General features: G+C 40.0%; 2 protein-coding genes across 10 annotated transcripts in view; both read left to right on the top strand.

Moving 5' to 3' along the window:
* The window catches only part of LOC116034148 (calpain-2 catalytic subunit-like), a 228,387-nt gene that overhangs the window by 5,274 nt on the left and 202,138 nt on the right, over positions 1-20,975 (top strand). The gene's annotated exons all lie outside the window — the stretch shown is intronic.
* LOC116058018 overlaps positions 3,806-20,975 on the top strand; it is a 347,926-nt gene continuing 330,756 nt past the window's right edge. For 4 of the 7 annotated variants that reach the window (XM_036006602.1, XM_036006600.1, XM_036006601.1 and 1 more), the window contains exons 1-4: positions 3,806-3,893; positions 4,189-4,253; positions 4,640-4,922; positions 5,613-5,776. In XM_036006602.1, coding sequence (XP_035862495.1) covers positions 4,190-4,253; positions 4,640-4,922; positions 5,613-5,776 — 511 coding nt within the window. In that variant the 5' untranslated portion in view covers positions 3,806-3,893; position 4,189. Of the gene's footprint in view, positions 3,894-4,078; positions 4,098-4,188; positions 4,254-4,639; positions 4,923-5,612; positions 5,777-20,975 lie in introns of those variants that run through there. The other 3 variants (XM_036006604.1, XM_036006599.1, XM_036006597.1) reach the window with 2 other exon arrangements.

Below are 20,975 nucleotides of genomic sequence, written 5' to 3'. Positions count from 1 at the left end.
TTACATACATTGTTATGGCTGTATTGATTTAAAAGTTTAATAATGTGGTGGGTCCACCAGACCAGGGAACATTGGCTGTGTAACAAAAATATGAACACCACACAAGTGTTAAACACTTATCTACATACACCAACCAGCTCTGTCTTCCTGCTGCCTAACAGGAGGCTGCATAAAGAAACGAGGCTCACTGAATCAAAGATGACAAGCGCTGTAATAAACAGATTTTTGTTCAGTAGGTTGCCGATCTGTGTTAAATTTTGACATAAATACTCCCAAATCTTCCCATTTGCGTCCTGTATGCTCAGAGAGGGAGACATGAAGGGATGAATGATACACTGTCAACATGTTCTGTTCTTCAGGTTCTAATGAAATACTGCAACACACTTGTTATCTGACCCAAATATTTGTGTGATCGTTAGTCATTAATTTTTGCTGTCCCTGTAACATTGTTTTTCATACACTTTGTCTGACCCTAATGACACGAGTGATGTACGGTGTAGTGAGTCCTTCTGCACGTCTTGTGTGTTCAAAGCAGAAGTGCATTTCCTGGCTTCTTCCAAAAGTCAGTCACTGACAGACATACAATAAATAATCAGAGTCATATTTATCAAATCCTATCACTTTATGAATTTTAGAATCCAATTCCTAATGTTAACATGAGATCACATCCCTTTAGATTGACATTACTGACACAGGAGAAATGCAATTTTCAAAAAGTTGCCTGTGTTGTTGGTGCACGAACATGTGTGTATAAAAAAGTGACATGTTTATTCTTTTCTTTAATTTTTTTCTGATGCACCAACAAAATGAACATAGTCGTCACTAATTTTGAGAGAAGCTGTATCAGGAAATGCAAAGACTTAATTACTGAATGTGTGCTGAATGTGCAACTGAATCAACATTGAGCCATTTTATAGAATGGGTGCAATTGATACTTCACATAGGTGCACACAAGGGGTGCATTCTTGTTTTGGAGGTAATACATATCTTAATCTAGTAGCTTAGCTTCTCCTAATAGTGTATGTGTCAGAATGTGCGTGTGCTGTGGGTGTAGTACCGTCCTCCTGCGGTCTCTCCCTCCCCCCCTCCCCGTTTCCGTTGGCCTGATGGCTGCTGGTCTGTTGTTGCAGACAGTCTTTGGCCCAGTGTCCTTTAGTGTCATATCTGAAGTACACCTCAGGGTCATGTGGTTGGCGTCCCATGGAGCTTCCTCTCCCACGCTGGCCTCTGCGCTGACCTCAGTCTCTCCTTGGAACATGGTCAGAGCTGCCACATGGAGATCTTTATCAGCTTTTTCTTGACCAGTCTGTGGCTTCTAGTTTCACCATCGTAAGTCTTCTTAGTTCAGGCCAGATGGAGGCATCGATAATGACAACATGGACGAGGCTATTTACTGAAACACTTTGTCTGTGTGTGTGATTATGTACACAGGGTTCGGTTCGGTGGGAAAAAATTCTAAGGTTCAGCAGAAACCGAACCCCGTCAAAAAGCCCAATATTCAGCCGAATCAGAAGCCGAATCCTGGATTCGGTGCATCCCTAATTTTGTGTGATTAAAGTTGACTGTGGTGGACTACAGTTTACTTATTGTAAAAACCTAGATTTACAACCTTTTGAAATGTAAATGATCATCCAAATCAAGACATCAAATGCTCTAACACTACACCACTGGTTCTCAAGCTTTTTTCAATAATGTTCCCCCTTTGAAGAGTTTTAAAGCCATGTACCCCCTAACCAGCACAATTTTTTGTTAGAAAAAAAGTCATATAAAGAGGAACAGTACAGCGATGTCAACGATTTACTAAACAACAGCTGTGTACCTAGAAAACATTTAAATGATGATGAGAAAAAGGAGACAGAAACTTAAAAAAAACACAGTAGAAAAGAAGGAAGACAACACTAGGGCGAGAAAAGTGACAAAAAATTAAAATAAGCGACAAACTTTGAAAAAAGCAGAAAAAAACTTCTGTTTTTTGTTGGGGACTTGTTTTTGTGTGTGTGTGTGTGTCTGTGTGTGTGTGTGTGTGTGTGTGTGTGTTGAGATTTCCTCATACCTGAGGATGTATTATTGCATGTCTCATATAGACTTAATAAACAACAAAAGGGTTACAACAAAAGATGTCCTGAAGAAGCAGGCAAAATAGTTCCAAAAAATGTTGAGGAATCCAAAAGACCAGGAATACGAAACAAACTGGAACACCGAGACAATGGGGTAGAAATACACACCAACACAATACAATGCAATACAAGACAAGACAATACTGACAACAGACAAAGACAACACAGAGACTACACAAGGTAACGAGGGTGAAACACATCAGGGCAGACAATCACAAAGGTGGGAAAACACAAGGCAGGAAGTATTGCATAACACCATGATGGGTTTTTCAGGACCATAGTAAGGTCTGTGGTATGGTATTGTACAGTATCTGTTGTTTGTACATGCTGCCTGTGTTTGTTTGTTTTGTTTTTACTATGGCTGCAGCATGAGTTAAGTGCCCAAGACAAATTTCCCACGTTGTGGGACAATAAAGTTAATCTTGATCTTGATCTTGAAAACAAAAATACAAAACATATAAATCACCACATGAACACCCCCCCCCCACACACACACACACACACACACACACACACACACACACACACACACACACCTCGTCGTCACCACCCACCCAGACAAAAATCAAGAAAAGATGACACAGTAACTACACAACACACACACACACACACACACACACACACAAACACACACACAAACCCACACAGACACACACAAACACACACAGACATAAAGCAACTAACATCATTCAAAACCATTTAACAGAATAGTAACAAAATAACCCATAAACCAAATAAACATATGTATAAATAACAACACCATAAACCCATCATACACATCTCTCCCCAGCAGAAAGCTTCTTAGGAGCCTCCAGAAAGTTCAGCAACTTTCCCCATTTTTTAGTCAAGATATCTAATCTGGCAAACTGTTTATATGATGTTGTTTCAAACACAAAGTGTCTTTGTTTGTGTTGGGACAACAGGTACTGCACATCTTTCCCCTCCTCAGGTATGAGGAAATCTCACAACTTATGTGACAGTTGAGAGGTCTTGTTATTCTCTGAGGTAAACTGCCTTTTTCCAAAAAAAACATTTCCTGTTGTAATGTAATCTACACTTCATCCATTTTCACATAGTCCTGACACTTTATTATTTCTGGTTTGACCCTTTTTTGTTATTAACATTTTATAACAAAATAAAAAACATATAAATCACCACAGGAACACATCACACATTGGACCCCATGAATGTAGTTAAACAAGAACACACACACACACACACACGCATAGACACACACACACAGACAGACACACACACACACACACACAGACAGACAGACACACACACACACACACAGACAGACAGACACACACACACACACACACACACACACACACACACACACAGACAGACACACACACATACACACACACACACACACACAGAAGGACACACACACAAACACACACACACACACACACACACACACACACACACACACACAGAAGGACACACACACACACACACACACACACACACACAGACACACAGACACACACAAACAGACACACACACACCATTGACATTATTTTAGCAAAAACTAAATAATTCTTCCCTGGACTCCCTGACATGTTAATCTGGCCCCGCCCGACAGAAACTTGTGTGGATTGGGAGGATGGAATAACACTAGACTACTCCCACGTAATCCAGATTTTGGATGAGCCTATATTTTGGAAGCTGGACAGGATTCTGAACGCCGCTGTCCGCACTTCACAAAGAAGAGCTGAGAGGTGTAGTGTGCTACAACACGCAGCACATGCACTAACCTGGGAACGATACTGACAATCATCAACAGCCCCTAGTGCAGACCAACTACACCCGTTACTGTAAGTACAATAATACCTTCAATAAAACCTTTATGAGTAAAAAGTCAATACTTACCTGTCATCAGCCATGAACATGTAGGAAGCAATATTTCAATTCCAGCAAACTTCTAAAACTACGTTTTACAACTTGTTTATTTACCAGTACTTAAAAAAGGTAAGTCATTAAGTACATTCTACTTTACAATAATGCATAAGTATTTAATTTAATGTTAAATAACATTTTTGAATGTGAACTTCCTCCACAGGATGATGACTTCATCTGTGGTCTTTGTCTTGCTGGCTGTTCTAGGACAGACCAGCGCCAAATTTGGTGAGATTATTCTTTTGATTGGTTGAAATAAATTATTGATATTCCCCAATTTATTCACATTTTAGTATTTAATAGACATATGCAATATGTCCATCCATCTATGTCTCTATCTATCTATGTCTCTATCTATCTGTCTATCTATATATATATATATATATATATATATATCTAAATTATCACATTTATAACTAATCACTGTTCCAACTGGTGATTTATACCATTTAACATGACCAATAGATGACGCTGAGCAGACAGTCACATTCAAAGTTCAATTAAATATACTGACTGCCAGTTCTTTGGTGGAAAATTTGGTCAGATCAACACATGTAATATGTCTGTGTCTTCCATAAACTGTCTTTAATGAAACATTTTGTAACCTTGTCTAGATACTAATATTGCTAGAGGTGGAAACGTGATTCAGTCCTCCCTGTTTGGGAATGGTGTCCCTGAAAGGGCCATTGATGGAAATCGTACTAGCGACCTGGGACAGGGCTCCTGTAGCATCACACAAGCAGATTTAAAACCATGGTGGAGACTGGACCTCATGAAGACATATCAGATCAACAATGTCACCATCACCAACAGAGGAGATTGTTGCCCCGAGAGAATCAATGGTGCTGAGATCCGCATTGGAAATTCCCTCTATGACAATGGTAACGATAACCCCAGGTAACTGCACTTTCTGTGTTATATTAGATTCGAACATTTAACATTGGATGTATAAATTACAGGAGATTAGTGCACTGGATATCTACTGTGGCAGGACAAGAATGGACCAGAATCAGATTGCAGTGAATACCCACTAAGGTGGTTGCTTTATTTTTCTTGGTACAGCAAAGTAAGGAGTGCAGCGGTGCGGCTCCCTCGTGGCATGGCTGATGTGCAGGGTTGGGTCAGGTCTTGGGGAATTCAGCTGGGTAGGCGAGGTGCAGTAGAGGGGCACACCGCTGAAGTTGTGCAAGGAGGGGACAGGAGACCGCGAGTTCCTTTCTGGGTGCAGGAAATAGAGCAGTGGTTAGCTTGAGTGGCAAACACAGACTCCCTTGCCTTGGTCTGCGTGGCTCCTTTTGTCTTGGGGGGCGGTGATTAGTGGTTGCCAGCCGTGCCTTGCTGTAGGCTAGCTTCTTGGCCATGTGCTTGTGTTGACAAACACAATGGGAGACCTTTGAAGTCATGTACCTGGCATGGCAACGATTCAGGGGCCATTTGGCCACAATACATACTTCCCTAATAGAAAGCCATAGTTTTCACAGCAATAGCATGATTAGAATTTAAATACAACTAGTGGTAAGATGTATTCATAGTCTGTGTGGTAACCCAGTTTTACTCATAGTTCTGTTTCATTTTATTTTTCTTCAGATGTGCTGTTATCTCGTCTATGGCAGCTGGGACCTCCCAAACCTTTATGTGTAACAGAATGGAAGGTCATTATGTCAACATTGTGATTCCTGGAAGACAAGAATACCTGACACTGTGTGAGGTGGAAGTCACTGGTCAGGCTTTAGGAATCACTGCTCCAACTGGTGATTCATACCATTTAACGTAACTAATAGATGATGTTGAGCAGACAGTCACATTCAAAGTTCAATCAAATATAGTGACTGCCTTTGGTGGAAAATTTGGTCAGATCAACACATGTAATATGTCTGTGCCTTCCATTAACTGTCTTTAATGAAACATGTTGTAACCTTGTCTAGATCCCAATATTGCTAGAGTTGGAAACGTGATTCAGTCCTCCCTGTATGAGAATGGTGTCCCTGAAAGGGTCATTGATGGAAATCGTGCTAGCAACTGGGCACAGGGATCCTGTAGCATCACTAACAATGATTTAAAACCATGGTGGAGACTGGACCTCATGAAGACTTATCAGATCAACACTGTCACCATCACCAACAGAGGAGATTGTTGTCACGAGAGAATCAATGGTGCTGAGATCCGCATTGGAAAATCCCTCTATGACAATGGCAACGATAACCCCAGGTAACTGCACTTTCTGTCTTATATTAGATTCAAACATTTAACATTGAATGTGTAAATTACAGGAGATTAGTGCACCGGACACAGGGGCGGTTTTTGGCACGGGTGACCCGGGCAGCCGCCTGGGGTGGCATTTTATCATGAGTCATGGGGGGGCGCCACAAGCACTTGAAAAAAAAATCCTCTGCTCCGCGAAGCAGTTTTCTATTATCTATCATTTCAGCTCCCGTGGCTGATGATAGTGGTGGTGGTGTCGTGGCAGTGGCATGCATAGTGAGGAGGAGACTCAGGAGGAGAGAGACAGAGATGAGGGAGTGAGGGTAGAACCTGCGGTAAGCACAACTCCCCTTAAAACACTTAGCCCCTTGATAAAACTGAGCCAAAAACTGAGTGGTGGACAAAACACTACAACAATAAAAGACATAGGCATGCTTTACTGTATGATTGCATTAGTAGCCTATATAAACGTTGCACATCATGCAAACTTTTTGTTGGTACATTTATGTATATAGTGTACATTTATTTTAAGTTCTGATAACCTATACCTGTACCTATTTTGTGCAGAATTGTGTTCATTGTGGAGATTGTGCACCTTAAAAAGTGTTTCCTGTTGTAATTGCAATAGTTAAATAACTGGATCATCTTAAGTGTGTTTTTCAAATGCTGTAATGAAGGATTTGTGTATATATAAATAGATAATTTTCTCTTTAACTTATGTTGTTGGGGGGGGGTGCTCGAAGGGGGTCTCGCCCTGGGTGTAATTCAATGTAGAACTGCCCCTGATCGGACAGTTGCCAACAGTTCACCTGACATTTACGGTAAGCGCATTGTCTCACTTTTGGTGTTCCCGTGTCACGGACGCTAGTTTGCTGCTCCAGCAAAAACTTACTCAACTCTGCTTTATTGTTTAATTTAGCGGCTATTTGCCTGGATTGCATTTAAACTACACTAGTTATACTCAAGCACTTATAGTTCTCTTCTCTTACAGCGATTGCCTCGCTGATCTCACAATTGTTAAAATGCTGTTAGCTACTTTTGCTTAGCAATTAGCAATTGCTAATTCCTCTCCCTCTCCTGCTCTCCCTTGCTCAGTGTGTCAAATGTTTAGCTATTCCTCTGCCTCCTTAGTGATAAAGATACTTGTAATAACTGTAGTTCATTCACTGCTCCGCACCATGGAATCAAAATCGTATGCTTGCTAGCTCTAAACCGGGGAGTTCACATGACGGCGGTCGCGCTAAAACAGAGCCTATGGCTAACCACCAACATCTTCGCCTTTCTAACAGTTTCTCCCCACTCAGTGATACACCCGCTGAGAAGCCAACTCTGGTTATTGGGAGCTCTATACTGCGGAACATGAGGTTGGCGGCTCCAGCGGCTGCGGTCATGTGCGTCCCTGGGGCCAGAGCGGGCGATGTGGAATCCTACCTAAAGCTGCTGGCTAAAGATAACCGTAAATACAGTAAGATCATACTTAACGTAGGTGGTAGTGATATCCGATTATGCAAATTGGAGATCACTAAAATTAATGTTAAGTCACTTTGTGCATATGCAAAGACAATATCGGACACAGTATTTTTCTCTGGACCCATGCCAAATCTGATCAGCGATGACATGTACAGCCGCATATCATCCTTCCACCGCTGTCTGTCGGAATGGTGCCAGCTAATGATGATGGCTACATTAATAACTGGAGGGCATTCTGGGGAATGCCTCGTCTGATTAGGAGAGAGACGACATTTATCCCACTTTGGACGGAGCCGCTCTCATATCAAGAAATCTGAGTCTATTATCGGTCAAAAACCATGACAACCAAAGTTTGATATTAGTAATCAGAGATGCAGTGCTACGCGCTCCTCTGTGCTTCTGTTGGAGCAGTCACCCACTCATAGTTCCATAACCACTGTGTCTGTCCCCCGACTCAGATCGGTTAAATCAAAGGTAAACAAAAGAGGAGCTATACTTAACAACCTAATTTGAATTAAATCTACCACTGCAATGATAGAACAGAATAGGAAAATGTGGACTATAAAATATTAGATCTCTGTCTTCTAAAGCAGTACTAGTAAACAAACTGATCTATTCTGTCTTACCGAAACATGGCTGTGCAATGAAGAATATGTCTAAATGAATCCACTCCTCCCAGTCATAATAATAGTCAAATTCCTCAAGGCTCTGGCCGAGGAGGGGGAGTTACAGCCATCTTTGATTCAAGCTTGTTAATTAATCCTAAACCTAAACTAAATTATAACTTCTTTGAAAGCCTTGTTCATAATCTTCTACATCAAACATGGAAAACATTACAGCCAATTATATTTGTTGTTGTTTACCGAGCTCCAGGTCTGTATTCTGAATTTTTTAGTTTTTATCATGCGTAGTCCTTAAATCAGACAAAGTACTTATTATAGGTGATTTTAATATCCATGTGAACGTTGACAGCAATAGCCTTAGTATTGCTTTCAACTCACTACTGGATTCAATTGGTTTCAGTCAGCGTGTGCATAAGGCCACCCACTGTTTTAACCACACCCTCAACCTTTTGCTGGCATATGGCATCGAAATTGAAGATTTAATAGTATTTCCGCAGAATCCTTTATTATCAGACCGTTTGTTAATAACTTTCAAATTCCGACTAGCCGACTATACAAAATTAGATAAAAGCTTCTACACTAGATGCCTATCTGACAGTGCTATAGCTACATTTAAGGAAGATATTCCAACAGCATTTAACTTAATGTCATGCCTTAATATAACAGAGGACCTTAATGTTAACTTTAGTCCCTCCCAAATTGATAATTTTGTAGACGGTGCTAGAGCGTTGCTACGGATGACTTTAGACTCTGTTGCTCCCCTCAAAAAAAAGATGATTAAGCAAAGGAAACTAGCACCTTGGTATAACTCCCAAACTCGTAAATTAAAACAAACCTCGCGAAAACTTGAAAGTAAATGGCGTTCCACCAAACTGGAAGAATCTCGTTTAGATTGGCAAGACAAAAAAAAACCTATAGGAAGGCCCTCAGAAAGGCCAGATCAGACTATTACTTATCACTGATAGAAGAAAATAAGAACAACCCAAGGTTTCTTTTTAGCACTGTAGCCAGGCTGACAGATAGTCACAGCTCTACTGAGCCATCTATTCCTATAGCTCTGAGTAGTGATGACTTTATGAGCTTCTTTAATGATAAAATTTAAACAATTAGAGATAAAATTCATCACCTCTTGCCCTCAACTTCTAACGGTTCACCTTTAAATGCAGGATCGCTAGAAAGAACGACTAGACCTGACATATACTTAGACTGCTTTTATCCTATAGACCTTCAACAATTAATGTTAAAGATATCCTCAGCAAAGCCATCTACCTGTCTCTTAGACCCCATCCCAACGAGGCTACTTAAAGAAGCGCTACCCATATTTAACACTACATTACTAGATATGATAAATTTGTCTTTATTAACAGGTCATGTGCCACAGTCATTTAAAGTATCTGTGATAAAACGTCTTCTGAAAAAAACCACCCTCGATCCTGAGGTCTTAGCCAACTATAGACCTATATCTAATCTCCCATTTCTCTCCAAGATCCTTGTAGAGGTAGTCGCTAATCAGTTATGTGATTTTCTACATAGGAATAGTTTGAGGACCTTCAGTCAGGATTCAGAGTGCATTATAGCACAGAGACGGTACTGGTGAAAATTACTAACGACCTTCTAACTGCAGCTGACAAAGGACTTGTCTCCGTACTTGTCTTACTAGATTAAGATCTAGTGCTGCATTCAACACTATTGACCATACCATCCTGTTACATAGATTGGAACACTTAGTTGGCATTAAAGGAATCGCACTAAGCTGGTTTAAGTCCTATTTCTCTGATCAATCTCAATTTGTTAATGTTAACGATGAATCCTCCAGGCATACTAAAGTTAGCCATGGTTTTCCATAAGGCTCAGTGCTTGGACCATTTCTATTCACCCTATATATGCTTCCTCTAGGCAATATTATTAGGAAACACTCAATTACCTTTCACTGTTATGCGGATGACACCCAATTATACCTATCAATCAAGCCAGATGAAACCAGTCAGTTAGTTAAACTTCAAGCATGCATCAAATATATAAAATCATGGATGACCTACAATTGTCTGACGTTAAACTCAGACAAAACTGAAGTTATTGTGCTGGGCCCGAAACACCTACGAACCTCATTATCTAAAGATATAGCTACTCTGGATGGTATTGCCCTGGCCTCCAACACTACTGTTAGAAATCTAGGAGTTATTTTTGATCAGGATATATCCTTTAATGCCTATTTAAAACAAACCTCAAGAATAGCCTTTTTTCACCTTCGTAACATTGCCAAAATTAGACACATTCTGTCTCAAAATGATGCTAAAAAACTAGTCCATGCATTAGTTACTTCCAGACTGGACTACTGTAATTCCTTACTATCAGGTTGCCCAAATAAGTCCCTTAAGACTCTCCAGCTGATCCAGAATGCTGCAGCGTGTGTTCTGACAAAAACTTTCAAAAAGAGATCATATTTCTCCTGTATTAGCTTCTCTGCATTGGCTTCCTGTAAAATCCAGGATTGAATTTACAATCCTTCTCCTGACCTACAAAGCTCTAAGTGGTCAAGCACCATCATATCTTGAAGAACTCTTAGTACCTTATTGTCCCACTAGAGCACTGCGCTCCCAGAATGCAGAGTTACTTGTGGTTCCTAGAGTCTCTAAAAGTAGAATGGGAGCCAGAGCATTCAGCTATCAGGCTCCTCTCCTGTGGAACCAGCTCCCAGTCTAGGTTTGGTAAACTTAAAACTCTCCTCTTTGATAAAGCTTATAGTTAGGGAGTGAGGAGTTGCAGCATTCGCCTAGACCGGCGGGGGAGGGTGTATAGCTGCAGACACGGCACCCTTCTCTTCTCTGCTTCTCTTCATAGTCATTAGATTCATCTAACAACCCTTACAGAACTGGTTACTAACTAACTAATTCCCCGGAGTCCTTATTTTTTTTTTTCGCCCATCAGTTTTCCTTGGATTAGGATGGCACCTAAATCATGGTTGCAGTTGTCGCTGTGGTCCTGCTCCGCACCGTACTATGCCCTGTTACACCCTGCTACGCTCTGCAGTGCCCTGTAACGCCCTGTAACGCCCTGCTACGAGGTGGAAACGTGATTCAGTCTTCCCTGTTTGGGAATGCCATCCCTGAAAGGGCCATTGATGGAAATCGTGCTAGCGACCTGGGACAGGACTCCTGTAGCGTCACACAAGCAGATTTAAAACCATGGTGGAGACTGGACCTCCTGAAGACATATCAGATCAACACTGTCACCATCACCAACAGAGGAGATTGTTGCCCCGAGAGAATCAATGGTGCTGAGATCCGCATTGGAAAATCCCTCAATGACAATGGCAACGATAACCCCAGGTAACTGCACTTTCTGTGTTATATTAGATTCGAACATTTAACATTGGATGTATAAATTACAGGAGATTAGTGCACTGGATATCTACTGTGGCAGGACAAGAATGGACATATGCATGCAACGCGGATCCCTGGACCAGCTGGTGTATCTCTGAGGATTATTATTATTTTTCTGCCATTAAAAGTGGTTCTGCAGCCTAAACCGTACAAGTTACACAATTGAAACTTTCAGGGATGGTACAGAGTGTGATGCGTATCTTGGAAAGGAAAAATGACAAATATCCATCAGCAGGGGCCGCTATGATATAAGAATGGGTTTTGCCCTATTACTCCCAAACCGTACATCATAGATTCAAAAACGTCATATCTACACATTCCTTGAATTCAGCTGAATCACAGGATATAGACTAAGCCTATTTCCGCCTAGACTTTTCGCCACGAAAAATCAGGATATATCGTAAACCCACTTATTCGAACTCCTCCTAGACCGTGCGTCCGAACTGCACGAAAATTGGTACGTATCATCTCCAGACCAACCTGACAAAAACTTATCAAAAGAATTTTTATTGGTTAAAGAATGCACAAAATACGTACAAAAAAATTTGTGTAGCTAGCTACTAAAACAAGAACAGTTGCATATCTCGGCCAAATTAAATCTTATGAACGGCTTATCCGACTTTTATGAAATTTAGAGGGTACCATCTAGGGCCACTCCTGAGGCCACTCCTACAGTGGTATACTGATTTGTCAAAGTGAGCATGGACTATGGGACCCTCACATAGACCTCACATACCACAAATATTATGTGGACCACTAGGTGGCACTATAATCAAGGTAGATGCGTTTTGCCTATAACTCCAATATTTAACATCCCATATTTTAAAACCTTACATCCACGTGTTCTTTTAATCAAGCTGAATCCACGCCCATCTACACGAAGAATTACTTTCATGAAATTGCAAAATATGCAAAAACTACATTTTCAAAGTCCCCCTAGGTCGAGGGTCTGATCTGTACGAACCCAGTTTTATTCATAGTTCTGTTTTATTTCATTTTTCGTCAGATGTGCTGTTATCTCATCTATCGCAGCTGGGACCTCCAAAACTTTTCTGTGTAATGGAATGGAAGGTCGTTATGTCAACATTGTGATTCCTGGAAGACGAGAATTCCTGACACTGTGTGAGGTGGAAGTCACTGGGACAGTATCAGAGGAAACTGATTCTAAAATAATTTCTTAGTTTATGTTCACTTATTCTAAAGCTAGTCTATGCAAGTTTGCGTATTTGGTGTGTTTTTGCTTCGCACACAGAGCATATTTTAAGTAAAACACTTCGTATTACATATCATATGGTCAAGACAATTGTATGCTGAAGATTTATGTAAAACTGATACAGATGGTTGTTTTATACATTAGCTAACATAAAATAAAGGTTATTGTTTAAATTTAAATAGCGAACAAAAGATATATAGCTCTAGTAACTGATTATACCTACTATTCTGTACCATGAAAGCGTCGAGAGATGCATTATTAAACAGAACTGTGGGAAAATGAAAGCAACGGATGAGAAATAATATACAGTGCAATGGCTGCATTGTATTTGTTGTATTTTTCTTGGGCTTGTTTCTATCTACTGTACTTAAATATACATGCAAAATAAACATTAGTTTTAATGCTAATCTGTGTGTGTGTTTGTGTTTTTTCTCATTGTCTGTTTGTCCAGACTTGCTTGGCTGTCTTTTCAAATGAGTATCACTTTTGGGTAATGCAAGCACAGCATACAGAGAGAAACAACAGCATAAGAGGGCTATAGATAGATAGAGAGATAGCTAGATAGATAGATGGATTTTTATTGATCTCAAAAAAATGGGAAATTCCAGTGTTGCAGCAGCAAAATATCAGACACACAGTGCACATACAGAATATACATGAAATAATAGGATACAATATTCATGAAATAATAATAGGATAGAATATAAGAACAAATAGTTTAAATATATACAAGTTGTGAATAAAAATGTACAACTGCTTAACTAGTAATGATAAATATAGATAAACCTATTGTGCAAGTTGCACTTAGTGCAGGTATGATGTCTATGAGTCTTATCTAACACTCAGTAATGTGTTATGGTTTTGTACATTTTCTGTTTTTTGCATTGTACATTTTCTGTTTTTTGGTACATTCTGTATATTTCTGTTGCCCGTTGTGTTGTTGTATATTGTGTCAAGTCTCTGTGTTTAGGTTATTTCATGTTTCCTGTCTGTTGTTCTGGTTTCCTGTTTTATTTTGATAGTCTGTTTTCTGTCCTGTCATGTCTAGTTTTACTTTTTGCCTTTGTTGATTGTCCTGCCCCGCCCTGATGTGTTTCACCTGTCGTGTCACCTGTCCCTCATTTGTTCATTACCTCTTGTATTTAACCCCTGTGTTCCCTTTGTCTCTTGTCAGATCGTTTTGTATCGTGGTGTCTGTTTGTATTCCGTTGTTTGTCGTAAGTTTGCTCCTTTGTTCCCTGCCCGAGTTGCCGTCAGCCTGAGTTTTTCCTGTTGCTTTTGTATTTTTGTCTTAGTTTTTTTGAGTGTTTTTTCCAGCCTCTGCGCTGTCGTTTTTTGTTATTAATAAATCCTAACTCAAGCCAACTCCTGCCTGCCTGCCTCTCCCTGCATTTGGGTCCACTATTCCTCACTCTCACAACAGTAATGAAGTGTTAAAAAGTTTAATTGCCTGTGGTAGGAATGATTTCTACCTGTAGCGTGACATGGTTATATTTAGGAAAGAGTCGTGGGTGGGCTTACGGTTCCGTGACACGCGGGAAGAACGGGATGGTTATGTTTAGGAAAGGGTCGTGGGTGGGCGTACGGTTCTGTGACACGCGGGAGGAAAATAAAAAGCGACTATAGCAAGCGTGACAAGCGGGATGCGAACCACCGCTCTCCTGGGTGAAAGTCGTGTGTTTGTTTGACCCATCCACCCCCCCAACCAACCTCCTTGCGCGGAAATTCTCCCTTACATACTACTCGCTAAATCCTATCTAACTGCTGCTCTCCCCAGTGCTTTACACAAATACGCTGAAAGACGCCTTTTTCGTCACATCAGACGCTGACAGCCACTGTCCAAACGTCCTTATTTTACGAGTTCGGAATGAGAACGGGTTGGGTGGCCATAGCTTCACAATATCCGCAGATAACACCATCAGTTTCCCGAAGTACGAGGCTGTGTTGCAGCATTGACTACCAGTAGCTCTCTCTCTCGTAGCCCTTTCACGGAGCTCCCGCAGCTCTTCATTCAATAAACTGTCTGTACTTACAAAGTTCTCAATGCTTCTGTTAACATGTAGGGACCCTCATTATGCTGCCGTTGAAGTTTGGTGATATTTTGAGCCTTTTTAGTGGTACAAAATAACGATTTCTTTATACTTTCCCTGTGCCCGAAATACTAGCGTTGTAAGGTAATCAGCGGGCTGCGCTAGCTAAACATAAATATATACTGATCTGATTACAGCAAAGACAACGCCGGAAGTATTGACGGCAAAATAGGCTACAGAATATTTGGTTCTGTTCTGACAGGTGCAATATTTGAAAATCTATAATTATTTATTATTATTTTTTTAAATTACATTTATATCTGCATTTATGTCAAAACCTAGAGACTTTCAAACATCAAAATGTTATTTATTAAATGTATTCGTGTCAAAATCACATGTGAACATCTTTTCCTATTCTATTTTGCCTGGAAATGCTTCCAACATGCTTGCGTGTTGCGTGAAAAATAGGCTTCTGTCCTATTTCTAGCATGCACGCATTTTCTGAGACGTGCGAGTCACGCAGGCAGTGTGCAAGCTCTAACCTGTTAACATGGGAGCCAAAATAAATGACACTCTCACGCCATGCAGCTGACACGCTCTCGCCACGCAGCCAGTGTGCAGGAGCTCTAAGACATTCAAACTTCTCTGCTTGATGTAGATTCTGTTTTCAGCTTTTTAGTTTTCAATGCTTTTCTCTGAACGTTTTGACACTTTCTTACTCTTCTGACACTTCAGACGCTCTGTTTTTTGCAACTTGTTTTACCCTTTATTCAACGTTTTTGTTGTTTTTTTGTGTACATTTTTTTGCCGTTCTTGCTTCCTGTTTTCGTTTTGACGCTTTTTTTTCAGAGTAAAGTCTCTAAGAGCTTTTATTTGATAATATAAAGAGATGTTAGATATGTCAGAGTAAAGTCTCTAACAGCTTTTATATGATAATATAAAGAGATGTTAGATATGTCAGTTTTTATAACTCTGTATTCTCCAGATCAAGATGAAGATCTCTATCTTTGCTGGTGTTCTGCTCCTCTCTGCTGCCGTGCTCTCTGTGGATGGACAAAGTTGGGATGCGTTTGATAATCAGCACATCAACGCTGGGATGACTGAGGACCAATGTATCTGGATGATAGCAGACAGAGAAATCGTGAACCCATACGGGGGCTGCAGGGAGAGCAATACCTTCATCAAAGATAATGTGAACGCCGTCCGTCCAAGCCATCTGTGGTGAAGGAGGAGGAGTGCTAGATAACAATGGTTATACAACTAGCAATGCTATTTTTCCAATTGTTGACTGTAAGCTGTTGCATCAGAGACGAGCTGTCGTTTCCCCCCCAACTGTACCTACAGAGGTGTAGCTCATGACGACATGAGAATTATAGTCAGATGTAACGCTTACAATCAACCTGTTCACTTTCATGGAAGTATCGAACAACCACCTGATGAATCAGAGTAATCTATTACTACCTGATGAAACAGAGTAATCTGTTACTACCTGATGAATCAGAGTAATCTGTTACTACCTGATGAATCAGAGTAATCTATTACTACCTGATGAATCAGAGTAATCTGTTACTACCTGATGAATAAAACACATGTTTAACTCTGGGTCTGTTTTTAATGCCGTCATGTCACAGACTTTTGATGACGTTGGGAATTTTGGGAATTGTAGTTTTTATTGTTAAACTACGTTGCTGATTAGAATCTGTTCACGGACGAGTTTACCCATTTAAGTTTATTGACGTTATGTTAAGTAACGTTTATTCATGTCATTCTAATAAAATAGCTGCAGTTTCGCCAACATAATGATGTTTTTCTTGATATGAGTCGTATTCACACACACACACACACACACACACAGACACACACAGACACACACACACACACACACACACACACACACACACAGACACACACACACACACACACACACACAAACACACACAGACACACACACTTACACACAGACACACACACACAGACACACACACTCACTCACACACACACACACACACACACACACTCACACACACAGACACACACACACACACACTCACACACACAGACACACACACACACACAGACACACACACTCACACACACAGACACACACACACACACACACACACACACGCACACACACACACACACACACACACACACACACACACACATTGTTGAAACGGGAAACAAGTGAGAAATGTGTATCTTCAAGGATGAGTTGAGGATTGTTCCACCAGATGGAGCCCTGACTCTCTTCACAGTTTATATTCTGTCAGAAACAAGAACAGACTGAACACAAGTGGAGCAGAAACGAGAATAATCTGTTCAACTTCAGCTCTGAACTCTAAATGTTTGATGTTTATGATGCTGCTGTTTTTAATGTCCCCTGCTTGTTCATGGTTGTGTGTTACCAGTTCTATGTGTCCTCTCTGTTTAGTTTTAGTTCTATCCTTGTTCATGGTTGTGTGTTACCAGTTCTCTGTGTCCTCTCTGTTTAGTTTTAGTTCTATCCTTGTTCATGGTTGTGTGTTACCAGTTCTATGTGTCCTCTCTGTTTAGTTTTAGTTCTATCCTTGTTCATGGTTGTGTGTTACCAGTTCTCTGTGTCCTCTCTGTTTAGTTTTAGTTCTATCCTTTTGGATGTTTCATGCTTCAGTTTCCTATTTTACTTTGTAGTGTCTGTTTCTCTTGTGTCATGTCTTGTTTTACTTCCTGTCTTGTGTGTTTCCCTCCTCTGTGATTGGCTGCTCTGCCCTGATGTGTCTCACCTGTTCATCAGCCCTCATGTTACCTGTCCCTTGTTTCTCCCCTCGTTACCTCATGTATTTAGTCTCTGCTTTCTGCTTCTGTTGTTGGTTTGTTGTCATACTTTTGTCAAGAAGTCTGTGTCAGCTGTTCCTGGTTTCCTGGTTTCTTCCCTGTGATTGGTCAGTCATCAGCTTACATGTATGTTAGTTCTCTTTGTGTTCTTTATTGAACTCCTTCATACCAACTGCTGCCTTGTCCACACTTGCTTTTGGGTCAGACTCTGAAACTCTGAACAGTTTAACTAAATACATGCCCTGAAATGACATTAAATACTTTGGATTACTTCAGGAGTAATTAACTTTGTCCTGACAGTGTGTCCTCTCACTGCACACATAAAGTAATCCCTCCAAGTAATCTATTACAAAGACAGTAACTGTATTCAGAACTCAGAAGATGAAAAAAGACAGAGGACTCACAGGACTCAACGGCGACTGAAAGGAACGAGACCATCAGAGCGTCAGAAACATCTGTGAAAGAGGAGAGAACATCGGTAAAGATCGGTATTAAAGCAAGTTGTCTTCCCCGTCGACCATGATGCAACTTTTTGTTTTTCTGGGTCAAAATGTAAAAAATTCCAACGTTTTGGTTGTCTTTTTCAACACTTTTTTTTTCTGAAGTTTTTGTCAATATTTTTCTGCACTTTTCTGACGTTTTTTTTTTAGCTTTTCCCATGTTTTTGTCACTTTTCCTGACTTTTTTGAAGATTATCCTGCCATTTCTCACTTTTACAAATTTTTTTTTTTTTTGTCACTTTTTTCCTTCGTTTTTTAAATTCTTTTTTCCTATGTTTTTCAACAGTCTATTATCAATTTTTCTTTACATGGTATAACATTGAATAAAACACCCAAATTCAATGAAATTAGTTAACTAAACATTTATTTAACTTGTGCAGAGCGTTGTATGGAACCATCCACATTATTTTCGTGGACAGTTTGGTTGAAAGAAACCCCAAATTTCTGATATAGAAACCTTTTGAAGATGGGTTAAATTTGACCCGAGGACAACAGGAGGCATAACATGGTGATTGCACACAGACAGAAGCTAATGCTAAAGCTAACGCCAAGTTTCTGTCTGTATGAAGGTCTATTTCACTAAAACAGGAACCCTGTAACACGGTGAACGTGTTCACTATGAAACAAGTTGAAGACGTTTAAACTTCTCTGATGAAAAATTGAAAACTGAAGCATGAAAGATACAAGGATAGAACTAAAACTAAACAGAGAGAACACAGAAAACTGCTAACACACAAGCAGGAAACATTAACATTAGGTAGCGGCCGCTACCTAGGTTGCCGTTACCTAACGTTACCGTGTGGAACCCGCCTAAAGTTGTCATTGTTAAAGCAATCCTCTGTTAATAGTGACAGTATTGAACAGGAATGATTGTCGACTGCCTATTGCACTTCAATGTCTAATAAATGTCTTTCTTTTTTCTACACAAAACACTGCAGCTCGAAAATATAGCATCATTGTTAATACTTACAATTTAAGCCTTCTCAAGGCAAGAACGTCTATTTTTTAGATTGGATTCAACTTTATTGTCATTGTGCAGAGTACAAGTACAAAGACAACGAAATGCTTTTGGAACAGTTTAGTTTGTACGATTGCAAGCTACATCCTACTTTGCTGCAAAGAGTATATAAGTTACTTCTATACTCTTTGCTTGAACTCTTGACCAGTAGCTATATCAAATAATTTTCTGAGTAGGCCTACATTTCTATTGTAACATACCACATATGCCATAACATGTCTATTAGAAATCGTAGTGCAATAACCAGTAGACAAATATCATTAAAACTTGGGACACATATGCATGATGTTCTTGACATAGACAGTTACATTTTATTGCTGATTAAGGAGTGAACTTGGAGGCACAAAGTGTGTCTGTGGAGTGTTATAGAAAGTTTTGCATAAAAATATAAATGCTGTACGGTTGGCCATATCGGTTTGTCAGTTTGTTGTTATCCTTCGTCACTTGTTGTAAGGGTCGTAACTTTGCCTGGAACGCTACCAAGTCATGAGTCGTGACTTGAAGTCGTAACTTACGGGCTAAACATTGTGTCTGGAACACAGCATTATACCACGCTAGAATGGTTTGAAACAAGGTAACCAAGGTTACAGAGTCCATGATAGAACTTCAGACATTACCAAAAAGTAATTAAATATGTGTGGAAGGGAACCTTTAAAACATGTTTTTTAATTGCAAGGGTCTCCTCCTACACACTTAAAAACTGAACTACGAGACAAGAACATTTCTGTTCTTACAGGTAGACTTTAACATGTTTCCTTAAAAGTACAGTATGTTTTTTAAGAGGCCAGAAATGTACCTTTGGACTAATTTAAGGGTACAACATGAAACATACCGGTACTGAAGGGTACACAATTGTCTTTCTAAAGGGAACCTCTCCTGTGACAAGCATTGTACCCTTTTAGGTACACAACTGTACTTCTGTTTCTGAGTGTCTAGAAGAATTGGTAGGATGAGTCGGTCTGTCAGCCTTCTTGGATTTGTGAAATCTGTGTTGCTCTTACAGCAGCTGGCCAGCAGGTGGCAATGTAAGGAATGACAGACTAGTGTCCACTGTGGTGTAGGGCTGCATGATTCATTGCAATTTTATCAAAATCCCAATATGGACTTGTGCAATATCCAAATCTCAGGGGGGGTAAATATTAGTTAAAGGCAAAATATGTGCCAACTGTTCAGAATGAAGCATCGTGGTGCTGCAGAGATGAACTGTACGGTGAATGTCTTATATAGCTGTGTTTTTGTGTCTTTACTTTATATTTTCTCATAGTGACTTTTAGAGGCTCTTCTATATTTATTCATTAACCTGTTTTGCACTTTTGCTGATGTTTGCATTGAAAGGACAGCATTCGGTGTCATTGTACATGTATAATGACAATGAAGACTTTTCTATTCTAATAGACAAGAGGAGTAACATCAATGTTTTCTTTCCACAAGTCTGTCAGAAAGATCAGCTTCCAGCCCCTCAAACGTGGAGATTTCCTGCTTTTTTGTGACAATTTGTAGCAAATGTTCTGCAGATGTATGGATCCTAACCAGCTTGTTTTTAAGTTTAAAGTGAAATTCAGATTTCTGAGTGTAAATGTTATTTGAATTTACGAATGAGACATCATCTAGGTCTACAGACACAAACAGACAAAGTGTAGTAACATGAATGTTTTCTGAAAGAAGACATGTTATGGAAGATTAATAAAGGTAAA

The sequence above is a fragment of the Sander lucioperca genome, chromosome 10, assembly GCF_008315115.2.
Source record: "Sander lucioperca isolate FBNREF2018 chromosome 10, SLUC_FBN_1.2, whole genome shotgun sequence".
NCBI lineage: Eukaryota > Metazoa > Chordata > Actinopteri > Perciformes > Percidae > Sander > Sander lucioperca.
This window is presented reverse-complemented; position numbering and strand designations above follow the sequence as displayed.